At 32.2% G+C, this 21,407-nt stretch overlaps 3 protein-coding genes and 1 pseudogene across 5 annotated transcripts; 2 read left to right on the top strand and 2 right to left on the bottom strand.

Annotated features, from left to right (window-relative positions):
• Window positions 1-421: 421 nt before the first annotated feature.
• LOC9327968 (putative invertase inhibitor) lies at window positions 422-2,186 on the top strand. The gene has a single exon (XM_021013655.1). The coding sequence runs from the start codon at window positions 1,396-1,398 to the stop codon at window positions 1,975-1,977; it is 582 nt and encodes a 193-aa protein (XP_020869314.1). The 5' UTR covers window positions 422-1,395; the 3' UTR covers window positions 1,978-2,186.
• A 5,655-nt stretch (window positions 2,187-7,841) lies between these two features.
• Window positions 7,842-11,642, top strand: LOC110224755 (probable serine/threonine-protein kinase At1g54610). Of its 3 annotated transcripts, none has more exons than XM_021011700.1 (8): window positions 7,842-7,972; window positions 8,157-8,558; window positions 8,646-8,930; window positions 9,054-9,371; window positions 9,788-10,015; window positions 10,115-10,215; window positions 10,748-10,865; window positions 11,170-11,642. In XM_021011700.1, the coding sequence occupies exons 2-8, from the start codon at window positions 8,208-8,210 to the stop codon at window positions 11,470-11,472; spliced, it is 1,704 nt and encodes a 567-aa protein (XP_020867359.1). In that variant the 5' UTR covers window positions 7,842-7,972; window positions 8,157-8,207; the 3' UTR covers window positions 11,473-11,642. The 3 variants fall into 3 exon arrangements, with proteins under 3 accessions (XP_020867359.1, XP_020867358.1, XP_020867360.1); XM_021011699.1 differs by having other exon boundaries at window positions 7,842-8,075; XM_021011701.1 differs by having other exon boundaries at window positions 7,843-8,075; window positions 11,173-11,642.
• A 225-nt stretch (window positions 11,643-11,867) lies between these two features.
• Window positions 11,868-13,853, bottom strand: LOC110224756 (annotated as a pseudogene).
• Window positions 13,854-14,603: 750 nt separating this feature from the next.
• On the bottom strand, window positions 14,604-16,133 carry LOC9330655 (acyl carrier protein 2, chloroplastic). Its single transcript, XM_002891858.2, has 4 exons — window positions 15,913-16,133; window positions 15,423-15,524; window positions 15,172-15,294; window positions 14,604-14,948 (listed from the first exon to the last, which is right to left on the bottom strand). The coding sequence occupies exons 1-4, from the start codon at window positions 15,967-15,969 to the stop codon at window positions 14,820-14,822; spliced, it is 411 nt and encodes a 136-aa protein (XP_002891904.1). The 5' UTR covers window positions 15,970-16,133; the 3' UTR covers window positions 14,604-14,819.
• Window positions 16,134-21,407: the final 5,274 nt, after the last annotated feature.

The following is a 21,407-nucleotide window of genomic DNA, read 5'->3' as shown; positions in this document are numbered from 1 at the left end:
CAAAAATAAAATAACAAAAAAAATATTTATACTAGTATTTTTTATGTACATTTGTTAGTATAAGATGGGATTAAATTGTGATCCGACAAATTTGATATCTTACTCGAATATTCCATATATAACTTAGATCGGATTATAAAAAACCAAACTCTATCACCAGATATTCCATATTTAACAATATAGATATTTAGTAGATTTGGTTAAGATTTAAAATTATGATTCTCCTATCATCTTTGTTTGATTTTTTTCAACTGTTTTGAATCATCATATACTACATAATTTACAATATTTTTGTTCTGCATATATTGTGATTCAAAATTTTTAAAACATATATTACCTAATTTACAATCTTTTCTATATAATAAATAATCATTAAATTTTAAAAAATACAATTTTTTAGAAAATAAATCGTTTCGCAGTGTACCGCAGATAAAAAAAAAGCATCGTTTACAAAAGATAAAACAACAAGATCATTTTCGTCGATGGTTTTGATGTAAAGCCTTTATTTATAATAGAAAGCAAAAGAGATTTGGTCCAATAAATCAATTTTTTAGCTATGTTGGGTAAAATAAATCAACATCTAATTTTGGCCCTATAAATTAAAACAAAAAAAATGAAAGAATTTCGTTATGGTTTGTAATGTCAATATTCATGGGCCTTTTTTTATAATATAACTCATGTTTTGTAATGTCTATGGGCCTTTTTTTATAATATCACTTTTTTTTTTCCGAAATACTTGCACAGATTTTTGTTTTTTGGTTTTGCATACAAAGGAAAAAAAAAATTGTGGGCCCCTTGGGTTTGTGGGCCCCTGGGACTTGCACTGCTCGCCCCCCATGTTAAGCCGGCACTGATTTGAGTGCTTTAAATATTTTTGTTTCATTATAATCTAGGAGTTTTGTTGTCTTAACTCCTAAGAGCAAACGCAATGGCGTAATTGAGACATGGGTGTAAGTTATAAACAATTGAGAAATATTGCAAAAGTTACATTTTCAACAAAAACCGGGTGTAGATTTACACTCAAGTGTGAGGCATTATAAAAATAGAAAAAAATGTATTCTCTCTATCTCTCTCTCTTTTCTCTCTTTCTCTTTTAATTATAATAATAAACAATTACTTACACCCACAATTACACATGCTCCACTGCGTTTGCTCTAAGGCTCAAAAATTCAAAGGGGCTATGAAAAATCGTTTTAAACAATATTAGAGATATCATCGAAATGTCTAGAGAAAAATTGACCACAAAAGAAGGCAACGAAGTAAGCGGAGTGGTAACGCATGACATGAGTCATCTAAAAAAAGCATGTGTTTGAATAACACTCTCATGGTACAAGACTTTTGTTTGCTTATAAACAGGATCACAAGTTACTATAACTATTCAATCTATTACCTCTTATGTTTTGCTACGTAATAAGAAAAAAAAAAACAATGAAGTTCTTGATTTACCTTGTTGTGTTTGTTCTTCTTTTCAATGGTTTGACGGCCAACAGAGTGGAAAATTCTCTGGTTCAGAAATATTGCAATCAAAGTTCACAGTACGGAGAACGACATTTCTATAAGTTTTGCATTGCGTCTCTCGAAGAGAATGTGGAAAGTCGAAAAGCAAGAAATGTCGATGATTTAACATTGATAGGAACGAATAATGCTTTATCAAACCTAACAAATGTGAAAAGAATTGTGGAGAAGATTCTAAACGAGAGGAAATATAAGAGCAAGCTGAGTAAGAAGTTGTTGCAAAATTGCCTTAAGCTTTACTCTGAAGGCTATGAGGCGTTAACCTCAGCTTTGAAGTACATCAAAATGCACGATTTGTTAAAACTTTCGTTTCGTTTGAAGAAAGCAAAAGAAGCAGCAAGCATTTGCGAAATGGGATTCAACGGCGACAATCAACAAATATCTCCAGTGATGAAAGAAAACGAAGTTCTCTTCGACGTGATCAACATTCCTTACATGTTTAATTTTAATAGACATCGCTAGATTAGAGCCTAAAAAAGAATAGGAGGCATGCATGAGTTATATTTTAATTAAAAATATGAAAGACAAGATTGAATCTGTTAATCAAAATGGTGTTAATTTTTGTGTGTGTGTGTTTGTGGTGTGCATGTGCGTTAAGAATGTTTTGTTTAGTTCTTATAATCAACATTATAATTACGGTTTAAATATAAAAGATTATTTTCATGGATTAACTCATAGAATATCCAATTCGTATCATTTGCGTATTATTATTTTTGATAAAAGCGAATATCTTTGCTATTTATTACAAAAGTATATAGATCAAATAAACATAAATCTATAAAACCTAGGATTTATATATATATCATGATAGATAGAAATCCGAGAGAAAACGAGAGAGATGACGAAAGAGGTATGAGAGAACTGATGATGACATGAGTTCAAACCATACCAAATTGCCCGGGTTCGACTTTGTATCAACCACCTAGAACAAGGTCTGGTACAAAGACAGTGCGGGAAGAATTTAACAAAGTGTGGAGAGTTTGATAAGCTATAGAGAAATGGAGAACACCATCACACAATTTCGATAATCTCACTCTTTGTAGCAATAAAACAGAGCCCAAGGAGCAACAAACTAAGGTTAAGAGTCTAGACTTAAGTGTTGGCCCAAGCTTTTGTAAACCAACAAGTGAAATGCCTCTTTTCATGAAAAGCAAAGCCCAAGTTCTCTTTGTCATCACTCCAAACAATGCCACTTAAGAAACGTACGTAGAAGACATTCCAAGGCCGAGAGCTTCCTCCCCAAGCTAAGGTATGCGTTTAAATCTTTTCAATTAAATGTCAAGTTTCTTTTTCTTTTGCAAGTTGATTCGAAATTAGTCTAGGTTCATTTTGTCATTTATTTCTCAATTATTTGTTGCATTTTCTTGTCTTTCTCAAGTTCCTAAAAGGTCAAGGCTGTTGACATATTAATAAGGTCCATTGTAGCTCATGTTTTTGCCTATTATCAATAAAGAGAATTTTCTTTAAAGTGTTACGAGTTTACCGATCTTGTGCGCGCGGGTTCCCCTTGATTCGTGAGTTCTTCGACTTATCACAATCTCACTCATCAATTGTGTGGCTTTCCTCGATCCATTCCATCCTTTAGCCGAAGCAGAGAGAACCGTGCGGTCCTTTGTACCGGAGTTGGCTCCGCCAACTCCGGTTTCGACATCTACGTAGAAAGTACCGTGTGGTCATCTACTTAGATCCTATTAGCTCCTTGATCTTATATCAAGAACAGAGAGAGATGAATGTAGATATATGAGCATTGGAGAAAAACTATGTAAAATAGAGATATTTTCATACAAATGAGTGTTTTGTAAGGTTTGTGGCCCAACATTATTAGGACCGGTTTTGTATTTTTTTACTAGTGCGAAGAGTGAGTAAAAAAAGTACTCCCTCTGTTCCAAATTAGAGGATGTTTAAGCCTTTTTTTCTTGTTCCATAATATAAGATTTTTTTCAGATTTTTATGCATAATTTATGTTTATTTAGTTTATTTATGACCTTTTGAATTCTGCTGTCCTTTTTTCTATTGGTTAAATTTTTATAAATAAATAAACATTTATTACTTCTTAATCTTTGTGCTTTTAACAAAAGCATCTTATAATTTGGAACAGAGGGAGTATTTGTTTTGAATGATTCCTACAGATTTTCTCATATTGTACTTACACTTTATTTAGAATAACATTTTTTTTCAGTCCTTATCTTTTGCGGCAAATGGAGCTAGAGGCCTAACAAAATTAATAAACTTCAACTCCGAATTTTGCCACCACTTTTACAACATTTATTTAAATATCCATTACATTCTTTACAACTGTTGAAATTTTTTTTAACATATCAACTATATCTAGTCTAATGAAATAATTTAATTTTATGATTTAACAATAAAAATAATTAAACTCCAAAGTAGACAACATGAACATCAGGAAAAAAAAAAAAACATATAATTCAACAAGATTCATATATTTAAACCCTTTTGATAGATTTCCTAACGTAAATTGTATGAACTGAAATATCTCACCTACAACAAATGAAAGACCACAAATTCAATCACTAAAGCTAAACAGCGGAAGGGAGTAGTCATTGAATCAATAATCTAAAGCTTAACATTAGTAAGTAAATCTAACAAGTTCATCTCGTCTTTTTTTTTTTTTTTTTGTAATTTCCATGAGACCTACAGAGATTTACAGTAACAAAAATACAAACATTGAAGCAAGTATCATCAGATTTCAATCTGAAATCGAGGAAAAGAAGAAGAATTACCGAGTTTTGTTGAATGTATTGAGCCTTGTGTCTGTGATGTAATGAGAATTGTTGAATGTATCACTCTGTGTCCCTGTTTCACAATGAGAAACGAAAAGCAGAGAAACAAAAAAGAAACATGAGCAAAAATATACAAGTCACTTTCAATAGAGATTGTACTGATGAAATTTCTCATCTTACAACTCCACAAAGAATCTAAAGGGCACGTCGTCACTTCTAATCAACAAGAGTTCTTATAATAGAAAGTCTGATAAGTGATAAGCAAGATTAATCAAGTCCGGAACGCAAAACAAAATTGGATCTAAAACCGTGTGAGCCGACAGAGAGAGATTGAGCATGATTGAGAAGAACGGAAGCCACCATTGACGAGTTCAGACGAGAAAACGGGAGCCGAGTAGTCGCTTCAAGCTGTCAAACGATTAAGAGGGCTTTGTAGATCGATAGTGAAACTGACGATCGAGATCCAGAGGGATTGAGACTGAGAAGGATCGAGAGTGAAAGATGGGACATACAAATGGGGATTTTTTTTTTTTTTTGTCAACTGCTTTTAATTAGAACTCAAAAGAGTCATTCTTGAGGAATGTTGTTTACATATGTGATACAAATGGGGATTGTTTGTGAGGATTTCTAATCGAGTTTGAGAATGTAAGAGCACCTCCATCAGCCCATATTAAAAAAAAATTTAAAAAAAAATTAATCAAAAAATAGCTGAGAAACTTTGAGAAATTCTCTCTCATACACATGTCACTCTTAGATTGGTTTAACAATTTCTTTTAAAAATCAATTACTCTATGGTTTATAATATCAATTAAATAATTTATAAGTTATTATTTTTTACTTTTTATTTTTCTAAAATTCATAAAATAAAAATATCTATATATCAAACTCCATTATACAAAAGTTTAAACTATATATTAATATTATTTTTAATTAATATTAGTTAAGGTTAATATAAATATAAATTAATATTTTTAGTTAATATAATACTATAATATTAGAAAATAAATCTGACATGAATAATTTGATATTTTGTCAACATTTTGATATTTTGACAAATAATGTGTTATATTTTGTCATTATTTACAAAATGTCTAATGTAATTAAAATCTATTTGATAAACTGATGTGTAATTTTAATCATATTGTTTTACAAAATGTCTAATATAATTAAATGATTTAATATAATTTTTTTATTAAAATATTAATTTTATGTAGATGAGATACTCATAAGATATCTCACTAATGGAGGTAACATTATAGTATGAGTTTCTCTAAATAAAACATTAAAAAAAATAGTATTATATGGCTAAGATACCTTGTGGGTATCTCACCAATGAAGATGCTCTAAGAAGAGAGAAGATATAACCAAAAGGTTTCATATCTAGTTCCAATCCATTCTAATTTCTTTTCTATTTCTTTTTTGTTATCTCTATTTTTTCTTTTCTTAATTAGCAAAATTTTGGAGCCAACAATTTTTTTTTGTTTCTTGGTTTTCTCTACGATGACGTTTTGAGTGTCATATATGCCATTATAAAACCAAAAATTAAGCGTCACTACGAAAGGTTTTCGCGGTTAACCTACCACAACGTTTGCTTGTTGGAAAATGCTATGTAAATTTTCTCAAACCGTAATTATAGCAGAAAGATTAAAAACGATATAATGTACTGCTATTAATACCTAATTTCCTGTAATGAATCACACGTTAAAAATATGTTACTAAATTTTATTTTGAGAATCATAATACTCAAATTTAGCATATCTTAATAAATGAGAAGTTTAGTTTTGCACATTCTTTGCTCAGAATCAAATTACACGGTCAAACCTCGGTAAACAGAGTTAGCAAACCTTGCAACTCTATAGAAGATCTTGCTATAAGACATTATAAAAGACCTTCACTTCCATATCTCAAAAATCTAAACATATGAACCAACAACGTCTATTCTATAAGCTTTGAAATGTGAATCAAACATAGATTTGAAAAGTCTATATATACAAACTTAGATTAAAGAAAAAGTAAAAATCAATTTATATGGGTGATTGGTAATGGGCTGTGAGGACTTTTATTTCATTAAAAAGTATTTACAGTTTAATTTTATCCAATCATGCTTTTAAAAGTGTTAAAAGTGCAACGACTTTTTCTCTTTATTTTGTTTTGTTAGTTTTGAAAGTCTCTAAAATACTTTTGAATAAATAACAAATCAATTATTCTCTAATATAAAATACAAGTTTCACTATTAATAAACACAACATTTCAACAAAAATAAAAACATTCCAATTGATAATAGTGAATGTAAACCCGACTTTACTATTAGTAGTCTATAAAAAAATCATTCAAAACAATAAAAGTCAATGAAAAATCATTCTTTACGAAACAAATTAGCACATAATAGTAGATCAAGAATCATTTTTATATCACTATAATTAAAAAATAAATTAACATTACAGTCACTGCTTCTATAGCTTTTGTAATCTTTTGCTTTGTTGAACACATGAAATCTATTACAAAATGGACGTGTTAAAAAACAGATAAAAATGATTTACAGTGATACAAAATGAGAAAATGTTATTTTACAAACTCACAACTTTTGCAGATGCATATGTCCCAAACATACATGTTATTTCTTCTCTCCGGCAAGATGTATACAAAGATGATAATTAGATAACAGTTTGAGCAGAGTAAAAGACAAAAAAAAAGACTTCAAGTAGAAAATTGATATCAAAGGTTCTATTTTTGTACATGAGGTTTTTAGAATGCTATTTGTGTCTTTCGCCTTGTCCTATTTTTTTTTTCCTTTAAACTGGCGTTTAGAACAAGATTTCTTTTGAATGATTCTCTGCATGTTGGGCAGCTGAAACACGCTCTTGTTAAAGATACACATAAAGGGTATATATGCATCAAACAATCCTTGCAAAACACATGTGTGTACAGAAGAAGCTACAAAAGAAATTAGGTTAGTAACGTGCAGTCGTGCACACTGACAAAAAAAAGTTGAAATAACCTAGTGAAAGAACTCACTATTGCTTCTTGTGCTTCTCTAGAACATATTCCACAAACTTCTGAAAGATCAACAAGACCCAAGTGTATAGAAGCTAAATGATCAAGTCACTTTTCTTATGGTAAAAAACTAATTATTTTACCTGTTTTAGACGTTTAATGAGATTGAGAATACGCGCATAATTCTCCATTAAACTTTAATTCTAAAAATAAGCTGCAAATTCTTCATTTATTCTTCATTTATGACTTGAGATGTTTATACATTCTTCATTATCATGCCCAATTAGTATAACTTATATATGGCTGAGGATGTACAACGCTAGACATAAAATCTCTTAGTAATTCAGAAAAAAATCAACTTATAATCCTAGACCGTGTTTAAAAACTTGCTAATAATGAAAAAAAATAAACCATTTTAAATAAAACAATTCTACACCATTTTTTATTAAATTAATTAAATTATCTGGGTTTGACCCTGAAGAGATTTGCGTTCTTCTTCTTTCTTGGTCATCTTCATTAATTAATTAAAAAAAAAAAACATAACGGAAATTAAATTGACTGTCAACCAAATCAGTAAGACCCAAAAAAAAAAAAAAAAAAAAAAACGCTCGCCTACTTCTCTTCTCTTCTTCTCTCTCACCCGCTTCGCTTCGTCCTCTCTCTTTCTCTCACCATAGTTTTCAAGCTCCAAAGCTCTTCAATCAGATTCTAGAAACTAGGTTTTTTTCTGATTTCAACTTCTACCTACTTTTTGTTTTTCCGAGAGCTTCAATGGAGTTCAAGATCATTGATTAGGGTTTTGTTTTCTTCGATTCGAACCAAGTAATCTCAGATCGACTTCATTTTCTGGTTTTTGAGCTTCTTCTTCCTAGTCTCTTACATAGTTTTGATTGTTTCTTGTAGGTTTTTGGGATGAATAATGGTGAGAAATGAAGCTTAGATTGAGATTAAGTTATGGGTTGTGTATTTGGCCGAGAGGCGACAACAGCTGAACCTAAACAAGCTAACAGCTCTAAAGCTAGTGGAGTAGTAGCTGGAGAGAGTAGTGTGCAAGTGACTACTAAGAGTAATGGAAGTGTTGTTGATGTAGAGAAGAAGAACGAGGAGGAAAATGGTGATAAAGAAAGGAAATCGAAAGGAGATCGGAGAAGGTCGAAGCCTAATCCGCGGTTGAGTAATCCTTCAAAGCATTGGCGTGGTGAACAGGTTGCTGCTGGTTGGCCTTCTTGGCTTTCTGATGCTTGTGGTGAAGCTTTAAATGGTTGGGTTCCAAGAAAAGCCGATACTTTCGAGAAAATCGATAAGGTGATGATGAAAAGACTCTACCTTTTTGTGTTTTTGTTTTGGTGTTTTTGAAATTTCTCATTTGGGGATGTTTTTTTGATGTGGTAGATTGGACAAGGAACTTATAGTAATGTGTACAAAGCTAAGGATATGTTGACTGGTAAAATCGTTGCGTTGAAAAAGGTTCGGTTTGACAATTTGGAACCAGAAAGTGTGAAGTTTATGGCGAGAGAGATTCTTGTGTTGCGGAGACTTGATCATCCTAATGTTGTGAAGTTGGAAGGTTTGGTTACGTCAAGGATGTCTTGTAGCTTATACCTTGTTTTTCAATACATGGATCATGATTTAGCTGGTCTTGCTTCAAGTCCTGTTGTTAAGTTCTCAGAACCAGAGGTTAGGCGTTCGAGTATCTCGCATTCTAAATTTATCGCCTATTTTTAGTACCTGTTTACCTTCTATGAAAATATTATACCATTTAGTCTTCTTTTAAGATCAAATTACTCTTTCATATTGTAGGTTAAATGTTTGATGCGTCAATTAATATCTGGTCTGGAGCATTGTCATAGTCGAGGTGTACTTCATCGTGACATCAAAGGATCAAATCTTCTTATTGATGATGGTGGGGTCCTAAAGATTGCTGATTTTGGACTGGCAACAATTTTTGATCCTAATCACAAGCGGCCAATGACAAGTCGAGTGGTTACACTATGGTATCGAGCTCCAGAGCTTCTGCTTGGGGCTACTGATTATGGTGTAGGTATTGATCTTTGGAGTGCTGGCTGTATTTTAGCTGAGCTATTGGCGGGAAGACCTATTATGCCCGGTCGGACAGAGGTATCTGGTCATTTCATCATCTTAATATTTCCTTCAATATGCAAGTTCTGTTCTCTATTTCCCTAGTATCTCTTTCTTTAGAATATTTAAAATGTGCTTTTATGCGTGCACACAGCCACACACACAGACATACACAGATAGACAGTGATTTTACATGAACATAATAGATTCAAAATTAATACTGATCTCTGTATGTAACTAGAGTGGTTCCTGGGTAGTTTTGTTGGAAACTGGTACAGTGTGCATCGCCAACTTTTATTACCCTGCAGTGTACTTTGAACTTTCTTGATCAAATATCTTTTTATCTTTTTTTCTTTCTATTTACTGGTTTATAAAGACTATATATGTTATTGGAGAGTTCGGCATGCAGAATAATTACTTATTGGCTCCGCATGCTTATGATCATCATGAAATAGGTAGAGCAGCTCCATAAGATTTACAAGCTCTGTGGTTCACCATCAGAGGATTATTGGAAAAAGGGAAAATTCACACATGGAGCCATATACAAACCCCGTGAACCATACAAAAGAAGCATAAGAGAGACATTTAAAGACTTCCCACCATCATCTCTTCCCCTCATTGACGCCCTTCTGTCAATCGAACCAGAAGACCGCCAAACTGCATCTGCTGCTCTAAAAAGTGAAGTAAGTTCTTAGTTCTGATTTTTCTGCTGTTTTACATGAACTGGTCTGATGATGCTGGGCAGGTTTGAATCAGTTTTCTTTGCACTTTTTCCTTTCCAGTTCTTTACAAGTGAACCATATGCCTGTGAACCTGCTGATCTACCAAAGTATCCCCCAAGCAAAGAAATGGATGCAAAACGACGAGATGAAGAAACTCGGAGGTTAGTAACATTTTCTCTATAGTGTTTTAATCATCGCTAACCTCAACTGATAAAGCCTGTTTCTTATGACACTAGAAATACATTTGCAATTCTTTCAGCATGAATGCCAGGCCAATATAATTGATTGATCATGTTCAGCATATATGAATTTTAACATGACTTTTGCTGAAGATGCAAATGGTTGAAATGTTATGTATACTTTTGTGTACTCCACTCAAATCATGATTCATATACTGGAAAGCAGAGTAGTATATACACTATTTCCTGGTAGGAATGAACCACAAGAAAAACATGTCCCACTTCATATTTAGTTGTGCCTCTCAATTTTCTTAATGGAGAGTTTTTCCGGCCATACCATATACCGGTTGAGGCTCCGACTTTGGCTGGATAAAAGTTATTACCATCCAGATAGAGTGGAGTGAAACACATTTATTTTGGAAATTCAGATAGTATTGTTGCGTCCACCATTACTTGTAGCTATTTTATACTGTATTTGTCAGCATGCATCGACTAACAGTTTTCTCCTTTGCAGACAAAGAGCTGCTAGTAAAGCCCAAGGGGATGGTGCAAGGAAGAATAGGCACAGAGATCGTTCAAATCGAGCGCTTCCAGCTCCTGAAGCTAATGCAGAACTTCAGTCAAATGTCGATGTATGTCCCTCCCAACTGTTTTCTTTTCGATAATGTCTCTTCTTTTCTACATTTATTCCTGTGACCCGAATCAGGCTGCTTCTAGACGAGTACTGTTGTTATAGATAGGTTTTGCTGTATATCCTTGTGCATTTAGGCTGTTGTCTATGTTAGGAAGTGAGCTGAATAATGGTTTTATACCACCAATGCTTATGCCTCTAGGACAGTGAAATCTTCACTACTGTTCTGCTTCTGGCATATCTAGACACACACGCACAGAAAGACTGATCCATTTATTTACATACTATCTTTTAACTCTAAAAAGCAGAGAAGGAGATTAATCACACACGCAAATGCAAAGAGCAAGAGCGAGAAGTTTCCGCCACCACACCAAGATGGTGGAGCAATGGGTGTACCATTGGGTGCTTCACAGCATATAGACCCGACATTTATCCCACGAGACATGGTCCCATCCTTCACATCCTCTTCTTTCAATTTTTCCAAAGACGAACCACCAACACAAGTCCAGACGTGGTCAGGTCCTCTGGGTCATCCAATCACGGGCATTTCCAGAAAGAAGAAAGATAACACCAAAAGCAGCAAAGGAAAGAGAGCAGTGATGGCTTGAGAAGAGAAAGTGTATAACTACTTCATGTATAACAATGTAAGTGTTTACTCTCTATTCTTTGTGGCTTCCCGAAGAGAAAATGTTTTAATTCTTTTCAAATTTGCGTAGACTGTCATGTATTTATAAATATATATATCTATTATATATATACACTACTTCTTTTGTTGTTATTAGTTTTAAATATACATTCTGTTCTTAACACTAGATATTTGTTTTTAGATTAGTGATATGGTCGTGATACATACAGTTCTTGTAAAACTTTTCTGCGTTGAGCGAGACGCAGTCGTTTTGCGTTTTCAATTGCATTTGTTTGTAGGGTTTATGGTTTTAACTGCATTTTGCACTTAGGAATGTGTTATTGCTGTGGTTAGTTTTTGCATACTTGATATTATGAACAGCTACGTTAGATATAATTGTTTCTTCAAAACTTTAAAATTCTGCACAAAAATATTCTTCTTGATCTGGATTGTTAACATGTAAATTGGACATTGAAATATATAACTTAACAGTCTTCACATACTAAACTGGTTAAAGCCATGTGATACGACGACTTGACAAGTGATAGAGCGTCTTGGGATTTTGATGAGTTTGTTGAAGATGTCATATTGTCTTTTTTCATAATGGCGCAAACGTAGAGAGAGTTTTTTGAGGATTGCCGAATTCACTAGAAAGTACCTTACCAGCTCCATTTCTGAAGCATATCCCAAGATGCTCGTTTCGAAATCAACAAACTCGAGAGACGATAACAAACACTTAGGCACAGATGAAAATCAGAATGAATTCATCACCTCCAAATACTTTGAGCTATCTTCCCATTTCAAGATAAGGGATTTCAGATTCGGACAGCTCTCGAGAAAAGGTGGTAACCATTTCAAATCGAATACACAGAGAGTAACACATAGGTGAGACACGCAACCAAATCGAGACAACGGTTCAGATGTCACATATTCGTGGATGAGCTTTACAGTCTTTGAACATATCGTCATATCTCTGACCTTCGAAATCCCGAGCAAAAAACTGCGCATGTTTTTTCTCATTGATGGAAAGGCAAGAGAAATATCTAACTTGGCATTGGAATCCATATTGATTATTCTGAAGCTTTCTGATAAGTAATCATAAATACTCAAAAAGCATAGCTGATGAGCATCAATCACAACTCTTGAACCCGAAAGACTTTTGCATTATGATTCAAACATCCAACAATCTTTAACTCTTCCAAGAGGGGACAGGATGAAACAAGTCTCTCAAAAGTGGCTTCACTGGGATACATATTATCTTTTAAATGCATTGTCTTCAGAAGAGGTAAAGAAACAAACTCGACATCATCAAAGCTCACCCGAGCAAGTTTTAGGTATACGAGTGTCTTGCAGATATAAAAGATTAGGGGCATCTCATGATACTCAAGATCTAGAAGACACTTAACCTCTAGATGTGTGATGCTACGCTTTACTAGAGCATCAATCCATGATGTGAAATAAGACGTATCATCTACACCACCGTGGCTTTCATCAATAGTTAGCTTGACTTTGTCTATGCAAAACACTTTATCAGATTCTAAATACTTGTCACCATAACTCACAAAGGCATTGAAATCTTGGAATTTTTGGGAGTTCAATTCCAAACTAGGAACCTAAAGCCAAAGACTTGTCCATGTGGTGGATAAAACACTTGTTCTAACAACTTCCTTTGTGGAAAGATAACTAAGTATGTGACATATCAAAGAATCTGGTAATTGGCTTATCCTATCTTTCTTCAATATCTTTCTTCTCGATATTTCCATCTACCAACAATGTTAGAGATAGAATCCAATTCAAACCAAAACTTTTATTATAAAAGTAGATATAATAAACTCCCCGATAGAATCATCCAAAGCTCTCAATTGTTTGGATGAGTTTCACAAACAAAACATCATCTTACCTATAATAAAACGTAAAAGTAAATCCCTATGAGAAAAGGAAACAACAAAATACAAATCCGAATAACAATGTTAGAGATAGAATCAAATCCAAACAATACTTGGGTTCAGCTCTAGATATGAACCCCTTTATTCACCTTTTTTTTCCTAGCCAATCAGAATATACCCTGTAATAATAAATAAATAAAAATGCATTTAATTGTAAAACCAAATCCTAATCACTTTTTTTATAAAACCAAAACAATCATTAAACTACATTTAATTATAAATCTAAACCCTAACCACTTTTTTATAAACACAAATCGACATTTAATCTTGTTTAATTGTAAAATGTAAATCCTAATCTTCTTTTATAAACCCAAATCGACATAAACCTCGTTTAATTTTAAAATATAAACCCTAACCGTCCCTCATAAAACTCAAACCGACATAGAACCTCGTTTAATTGCAAAATCTAAATCCTAACTCTTTTTTATAAACCCAGACCGACATTTAAACTTGTTTAATTGTAAAATCTAAATTCTAACACTCTATTATAAATCCAAACCGATATTTAATCTCGTTTAATTGTAAAATCTAAACCCTAACCCTTTTTTATACACCCAAACCAATATATAATTTTTTTTTTTTTTTAATGAGGGGTAAGTATTTTTCTTTTTTAAATCCTAATAATTTCCTAAATCACAAAATAGAAAGTATCCGTATCAAACAATGTCCTGACATAGCCCACGAGAAACTCAGGTGTTTGGTCCCAAAGCCCACTCGCTACAAAAATACTTTTCCTTGGCCTGATAGTAGAAGCTATGCTTGGTTCAAAAACGTCCCATTCAAAAGGCTAGCTGAGTTTTAAAAGTCTCAAAACTGGGTTAGGCTTGAAGGAGACCGCATTGTTTTCCCGGTTGTGTCAAGGACTATGTTGATGTGATTCTGAGTGTTTTGCCTTTGGCTTCGGGGAGTATCAGGACAGTTGTAGATATTACATGAATAGACACCAGAACTTGATTAATTGATATGATACTATGGATTCATCTTGTGTTTTGGAGCCTTTATGTTGAACTATAACTAACATCTTGACAATTTCCATTGCACCGAGGGATATACACGATTGCTCAACCAATTAGAAACATTTATCTTTTATCTTATTAGTTTTAGTACTAGTGCATCATCGTCAAACATTAGCGTAGAGAGGACAAAACGAAAAAAAGTCTACAATATATTTTTAGAAAAAAGGAGACTACATAACTTTCGTAAGATAGAGAGTTTTATCAAGGGTGAAGGTAAAATGTTTTAGAAGAAAGATATGTCAAATACAAGCCTTGTAATAATTTTACCAAAATATAGCATAGATCTCAACAGACACAGTTGCTCTCTAGCTAGCAAAACAATAAGAAGATAGTGGTTTGGTTTTTTGCTAATGTAATAAAACGATATTCTACTTTGCCTTTTCCAACAAGAGCTCCTCAATTAGCTCAGCTGCTTGCTCAACTGTAGCGATTGACTGTGCTTTCTCCTCCGCCATTTCAATCCCAAACTCTTCCTCTAGTCCCATCACAATCTCCACCTGAACACGAGCCATGAGCATGTGCATATCAGTAACAGTATAAACACAAAGGAGGTTAAGGTAACACAGCGACCCTCACAATCTAAATATTCTGGTGACACAAATATGAGCTTGAAAGCAGGATACAAGTTTCAAGAGGCATTGACTAAGCATCAATAAGTCCAATGAACAATCCATTACAACAATGAGCAGACGAATTTTAAAAACGAATCTTGAAAGTTACCGTATCAAGAGAATCAGCACCAAGTGCAGCAAATTTGGTGGCAGCGGTAATTTCGTCAGCCTCTTTAAGTGAGAGTTGCTTTCTGACAACTGCACACACCTTGTCCACTGTCTCAGATTTTGCCTATTTACCAACAATGAAAAACAAAAAAGCAAATTGGAGTAGCAAAACAAAAACAAAACCTCTACTATATAATTTTCTTGTAAAAGTATAATAGAAACATCATCATACGAGAGAAGACGAGGTCTTACAGCGCAGGAAACAGTCAAACGGGTAGGAAGCTGGCGAAGATTAAAAGAAAGATGGCTTCTTCTTCCATAGCTAAAGCTTTTAACTTGATTAGCCGCAATCGCCTGCCATCATGTTCGAATAACTTCCCATCAGTACAAAGTTAAAACTCAATCGCCTGAGATGCAAAGCAACCAACCATAATAGCGATATCAATCTGCAGGGAGAGACAAGCTTCTTCCCGCAGCTTGAATACTAGAGAAGTTAAAACAGAAGCAACTAAAAATCATGCTCTTAGAATTTAAGCAAATACAGATTCATCAGATCAATGAGAGTAAAAGTTCCTGCAGAGCCATATCAACGAATCAATAGAGAGATGAGAAAACGATTCTGCAAATTAGATCTACAATTGAAGAAGGAGAACAATAACTAGATCGAGATAAATCAGATCAGATCTATATCAAAATGGGATGAATCAGGACAAAACAAGTAAAAGAAGAGAAAGATCGTGACCAGTTGGCGAGGACGAGCTTGTAGGGAAGTAGAAGCAGAAGCAGCAATGGAAGCCATTGAAGAATGAATCGTAGAGAGATCGGAGAAGACGAAGAGATGTGAGGGCACAGTGAGAGTGAAGAAGCAAGTGGTAGAGTTTTTATAGTCAAAAAAAGTTTTCTGAGATTCCAATGAAAGTGAAGACAGACGACAAGTCAGGTGGGGTTGGTGCTTTGGCAGATATTTGCAGATGCACAGGTTGGAAAAATAAAACGTATTTGCCAAAATTGTCTATAATTTTTTTTTTTTAATTCTTGTCTAAAATACCATTTTTAAATTTTTTTTGAGAAAATGCCATTTTTTAAATAGTTTATGAATTTTGCCAATTTTTAACAATTAAAAATATACATATTTACGATTGACAAAAAAAAAAAAACGTATTTACGATTTTTTTTTTGCGAAAATACATACTTTATATCAAATATTATACCCTAGGAACAAATGGAATCGACTAAACCCAAACATAACGAGTTAAACGCATGTTAAATCATATTTTTAAAGTCTGAGAAATGACAAAATCCATAAACTATTCAAAAAATAGCAAAATTCATAAATGCTACTAAAAAATGGCAATATCCGTATTTAATTCATTTTTTTTTGTTCATAGCTTCTATTTTTTGGGTTATTGCTAATTTGGGCATTTGTTGGGCCAAAAATTTCAGATGAAGAATTATTTGTACGGGCTTCGCTTTTAGGCATTTTTAGATTAGATAAAATTATCCATTTACCCCTGAATTCTTCTATATATATTTCTTGCTTCCTCTTCTGACTAACACCATAGATAAATTCAATGAATTGTACTTTGTATAATGGAAACTAAACCCTAAGGAGATCATATTTCTACTAAACCCAAGGGCTCCAATCATAAACATTAATTGAATTAAAACTTTTAATTCATTTAGAAATCTAATCTAAATTTGAAAATTACATGTTTTGCGATTGACAAATCCTGGAAAAAATTAGTCAGTGATCGGTTCAAGCGAGATGATGGAAGCGTTCGACGGCGATAAAAAATGACCATCATCAAGATGGAACTCACCATCGTCGTCCCCACCGTCATTAATTTGTTTGGAAGTCGAAGAGGATGAATGGTTGGGGAAAAAGTCGAGTTAGCTTTCGGCGGATGAAACTTTGATCACCGGTTCTTTAGATCTGCGACGAGATCCAACAGTCTAAGATCCGAATGTTTTTCGGCTAACAAAGCTATTGAAGACGGATTAGGGTTCTTGGTCTGGGATTTTTGAAGGTAAGGAGTTTATAGATTCAACAGTTACAAAAGGTTTGATCTTTATCGATAGAATGATGATTTTCTAGCATGAGCTAATCAGGAAGAGATATGAAAATCGCAAAAAAAAAAAAAAAAGTGCTGAACGAGAGAGAGAACAAAGGTAAACGAAAGAAAACTGGTCTTATTTACCATGGGCAGTTTTGTCTTTTTCATAGAATTAAATACCTGTTTTTGTAAGTCTTGATAAATGGTCCGTTTTTCATAATTTTTGTTGGAATAAATGCCGATTCGGTAAATGATTCTCTCATTTTTAGTTTACTCAAATAGCCCAAATCTTTTCAGTTTTACTAAAATAGCACTAAAAGATCAAGGTTTTTTTAAGTCCAAAATAACCCTATATGGTAATATTAGCACTAAAGATTAATTTGATTGTATATCTTATATCTCATAAGAAATTTGAAATCTATCTTAAAAAGTTTTAGTATTTGAATTATACCTTATATATTGCACAAAATGACATATTTGTTCTTAATTAATGATAAAAATTCAGAAACAATAAAATAAACTAATTAATTTGGTTTACAAATATTATTTTAAAATTAAAATGAAACTGTTTATATTAAAAAAAAGTAAGATACACGAATTTTATGTTTAAGATTTTAGATAATGATGAAATAATTTACCATGATTAATAATAACCACTAATTAAAAGTTTTAATTATTGATTGATAAAATTCAAATTTTAGAAAAAAATTCGACAATAAAATCTATTAACATAAACGTTACCAATAAAACACACAAAATTCATATAATTATAAATAAATTGAAATAAATTATCAATTTTAGTCTTATAATAAATAATTATCTAGATCTGGCTTGATTTGGTAAAACTTTTATATAATAATTCGTTTTAAATTAATTACGAATTTTAGTTATATATAATTTAAGTTTTCTAATATTTTGATTTAGTCGATAATTTCAAAAAGATATGTTAAATACACTATATTTATTTTAACCTAATTACAAATAATTGTTAAATAATTTGATTCAAATTTTTAACAAAAAATATTAATTTAAATATAATTACCGAAAATAGTTAGTTCAATTTAAAAGAAAATAAGTAAAAAAAGTCATATGTTTTAATATAAATCAATAGAAAAAAAATTAAGTCGACATAACTAAAATATAAATCGACAGTTCAAAAAGTCAACCTTATTAATAAGTCAACGTAAAATGAAATAAGTTTACCAAGAATAAAAAATTAACGAAATTTTTTTTATAAATAAAAAAGACACAAGGCCTAGATAGAATGACAACTTTATTTTATCAAAGGTTTTGGCATTCCTTAAAACAAGATTTGTTTAGTTTGGTCAGAGATTTTTTCCGAACCGGAAGGTTTGATGAAAGAATAAATGAAACAAATATTTGTTTAATCCCAAAAACGGAAAATCCTTAGAGAATGGCAGAGTTTAGGCCAATAAGTCATTGTATTGTGAGCTATAAGATAGTTTCAAATTTTTTTTGCTTGAGGCTTAAAAATATTTTACCGGGGCTAGTCTCTGAAACGTAATCGGCTTTCGTTTCAGGCAGGCTTATCACAGATAATATATTATTAGCTCATGAGATGTTTCATGGCTTACAGACTAATAGAATGTGTAGAACGGATTTTTTGGCAATTAAAACAGATATGAGCAAAGCGTATGACAGGATAGAATGAAACTTTTTAGAGGCGGTTATGACCCGGTTGGGATTCAATTCTAATTGGGTTTCTTGGATCATGTGGACTGTCAATTCGGTGTCATATCTGGTTTTATTGAATGGAGAACCGAGGGGAAATATTATTCCCAAAAGGGGTTTACGCCAAGGTGATCCCCTTTCGCCTTATTTGTTTATTTTTATGTACGAAGGTACTGATTGCAAATATTAACAAGGCGGAAAGAGAGAAGAAGCTGACAGAAATTAAGATAGCGAAAAGAAGCCCGAAAATTTCACATTTGCTTTTTCCGGATGATAGTCCCTTTTTCTGTAAAGCGGATACAGAGCAATGTAAAGCGGTGATGGATATTATTGGGAATTATGGTAAAGCTTCAGGGCAAGAGATAAATCTCAGTAAATCATCGGTTATGTTTGGTAAGCGCGTAGCAACCCAAAAAAAGATCAACTTAAAAACATCCTTGGAATCACTAAGGAAGGTGGTATGGATACCTATTTGGGTATACTAGAGAGCTTAGGAGGCTGAAGAGTAAAATTTTCAATTATGTCTGGGAAAGACTTAACGAATGGATTAACGGCTGGTCAGCTAAATTTCTGTCGAAAGATGGGAAAGAAACAATGATCAAATCATTGGCTTTAGCACTCCCGACCTATATTATGTCTTGTTTTAAACTCCCTCAAGAGTTAACTTCTAAGTTAACAAGTGCTATTTTCAATTATTGGTGGAGCTCCAATGGGAGAGATTGTGGGATCCATTGGATAGCATGGGAGAAAATGTGTAAGGATAAAGAAGAAGGAGGTTTAGGCTTTCATTCCCTAGATATTTTTAATGATGCCATTTTGGCCAAACAATATTGGCGATTAATCCAAAATCCGAACTCTTTAGTAGCTCGAGTGCTGAAAGGTAGATATTTCAGGAATATTCACCCTTTTACAAGCAAAAAAAAACAAATTCTCCATCGTTTGGATGGAAGAGTATTTTTTCGACTAAAAGACTAGTTGAAGCGGAAGCGGAAGCTAGATGGTCATTAGGTTCAGGTTTCGACTTATCGGTTTGGCGAGATCCTTGGATTCCTGATGTTAATCCAAGACCCGCAAATGGAAGAGGAAAAACATTACTTCCAAGTATGATGGTTAACCATTTAATTAATCCGGCTTCTAAAAAATGGCATCTCCCCATTTTACAAGAATTTTTTGATCCAGTTGATATTCAGCTTATTAGAGGACTGACTATTAGTCAAGTTTATAAACCGTATAGGCTTATTTGGCATCATACAAAATCAAGAAGATATACAGTAAAGTCAGGCTACCTAGTTGCTCGAGAGATGACAGAAACGATAGAATGGGGCCCAAATTATAATTCACTAGATTATATACCAGCGCGTTGCGCGGAATTTTAATTTAAAATTTTTATCAATGCGAATTTCTGAATAATTTAAATTTTAAAACATTTTACTTTACTCATTTTCATTATATGTCCATAATAATAAATATTTTTCACTTTTTATTTCAATTTTTTTTTGTTATCTTCTATGATTCACTCGTCGTCTCCGACATCTACTTTCTTTTCACCTTATATTTTTTTCATCTTATATTGGCTCACATATAATATACTCGACTATGAATTAGTTCTCAAAATAGATCATATATATTTTTTCATTCATATCTTTCAATACCCATATTTTTTATAAGTGGCATGATCTTTTTATTAAAGTGAACATTTGAAAATCTCGGGAGATATTTGTCATATACTTTCTTTGACCTTGTTTGGTGCATTTAAAATTGCTTTATAAACTATAAATCTCATACATGGACTCATTCATATTCACAAACATCAGATTTCAATATCAAATTTTGTACGTTATCTTGACCGTTTGAAAAATACAAACAACAAATTCACATAAATAATTTGACGTATATTATGATTATGTATAATATTCTTAATATTGATTTTCGTAACGTAACTTACGAATCATATAAATCATTCTGATTTTAAAATATATTTTTAATCCTTAATTATTATTTCTAATTAAAAACTTTTCAATATACCATTACTATTCTAATTTCCAAATAGCATTCGCAAATATTATTATTACACAGTTTCTTATTCGATTGGATTATTTTATTTTTATTTGTGATGTTTCGGATAGTTTTTATTTTATTTCATATCATCTTAAATTTTTTTTATCTATGTGAAAATTTCATAAACATTGATTATATTTAGTTTTTTATTTTTTAGGTATTCATTTGATTTAAAAAACCCACTACATTTTAATTTAGAAAACCCTGATAATATAGAAATTTTTATTAATATAACCATTTATATTATTATAATTATAAATAATAATATGTACCCAGTCCTTCTTATTTTTAATCAGTATCATGAATTGATAATTTAACATTAAAAATTTATTTTTTAAAAAATTTAATTTGTATTTTTCGAAAATGAATTACTTTTTATTGTTAGTAAAAACTTTTAATTTAAATATTTTTAAGTCTTATTTTTTTTTATTCT

This window comes from Arabidopsis lyrata (assembly GCF_000004255.2).
Source record: "Arabidopsis lyrata subsp. lyrata unplaced genomic scaffold ARALYscaffold_1, whole genome shotgun sequence".
NCBI lineage: Eukaryota > Viridiplantae > Streptophyta > Magnoliopsida > Brassicales > Brassicaceae > Arabidopsis > Arabidopsis lyrata.
This window is presented reverse-complemented; position numbering and strand designations above follow the sequence as displayed.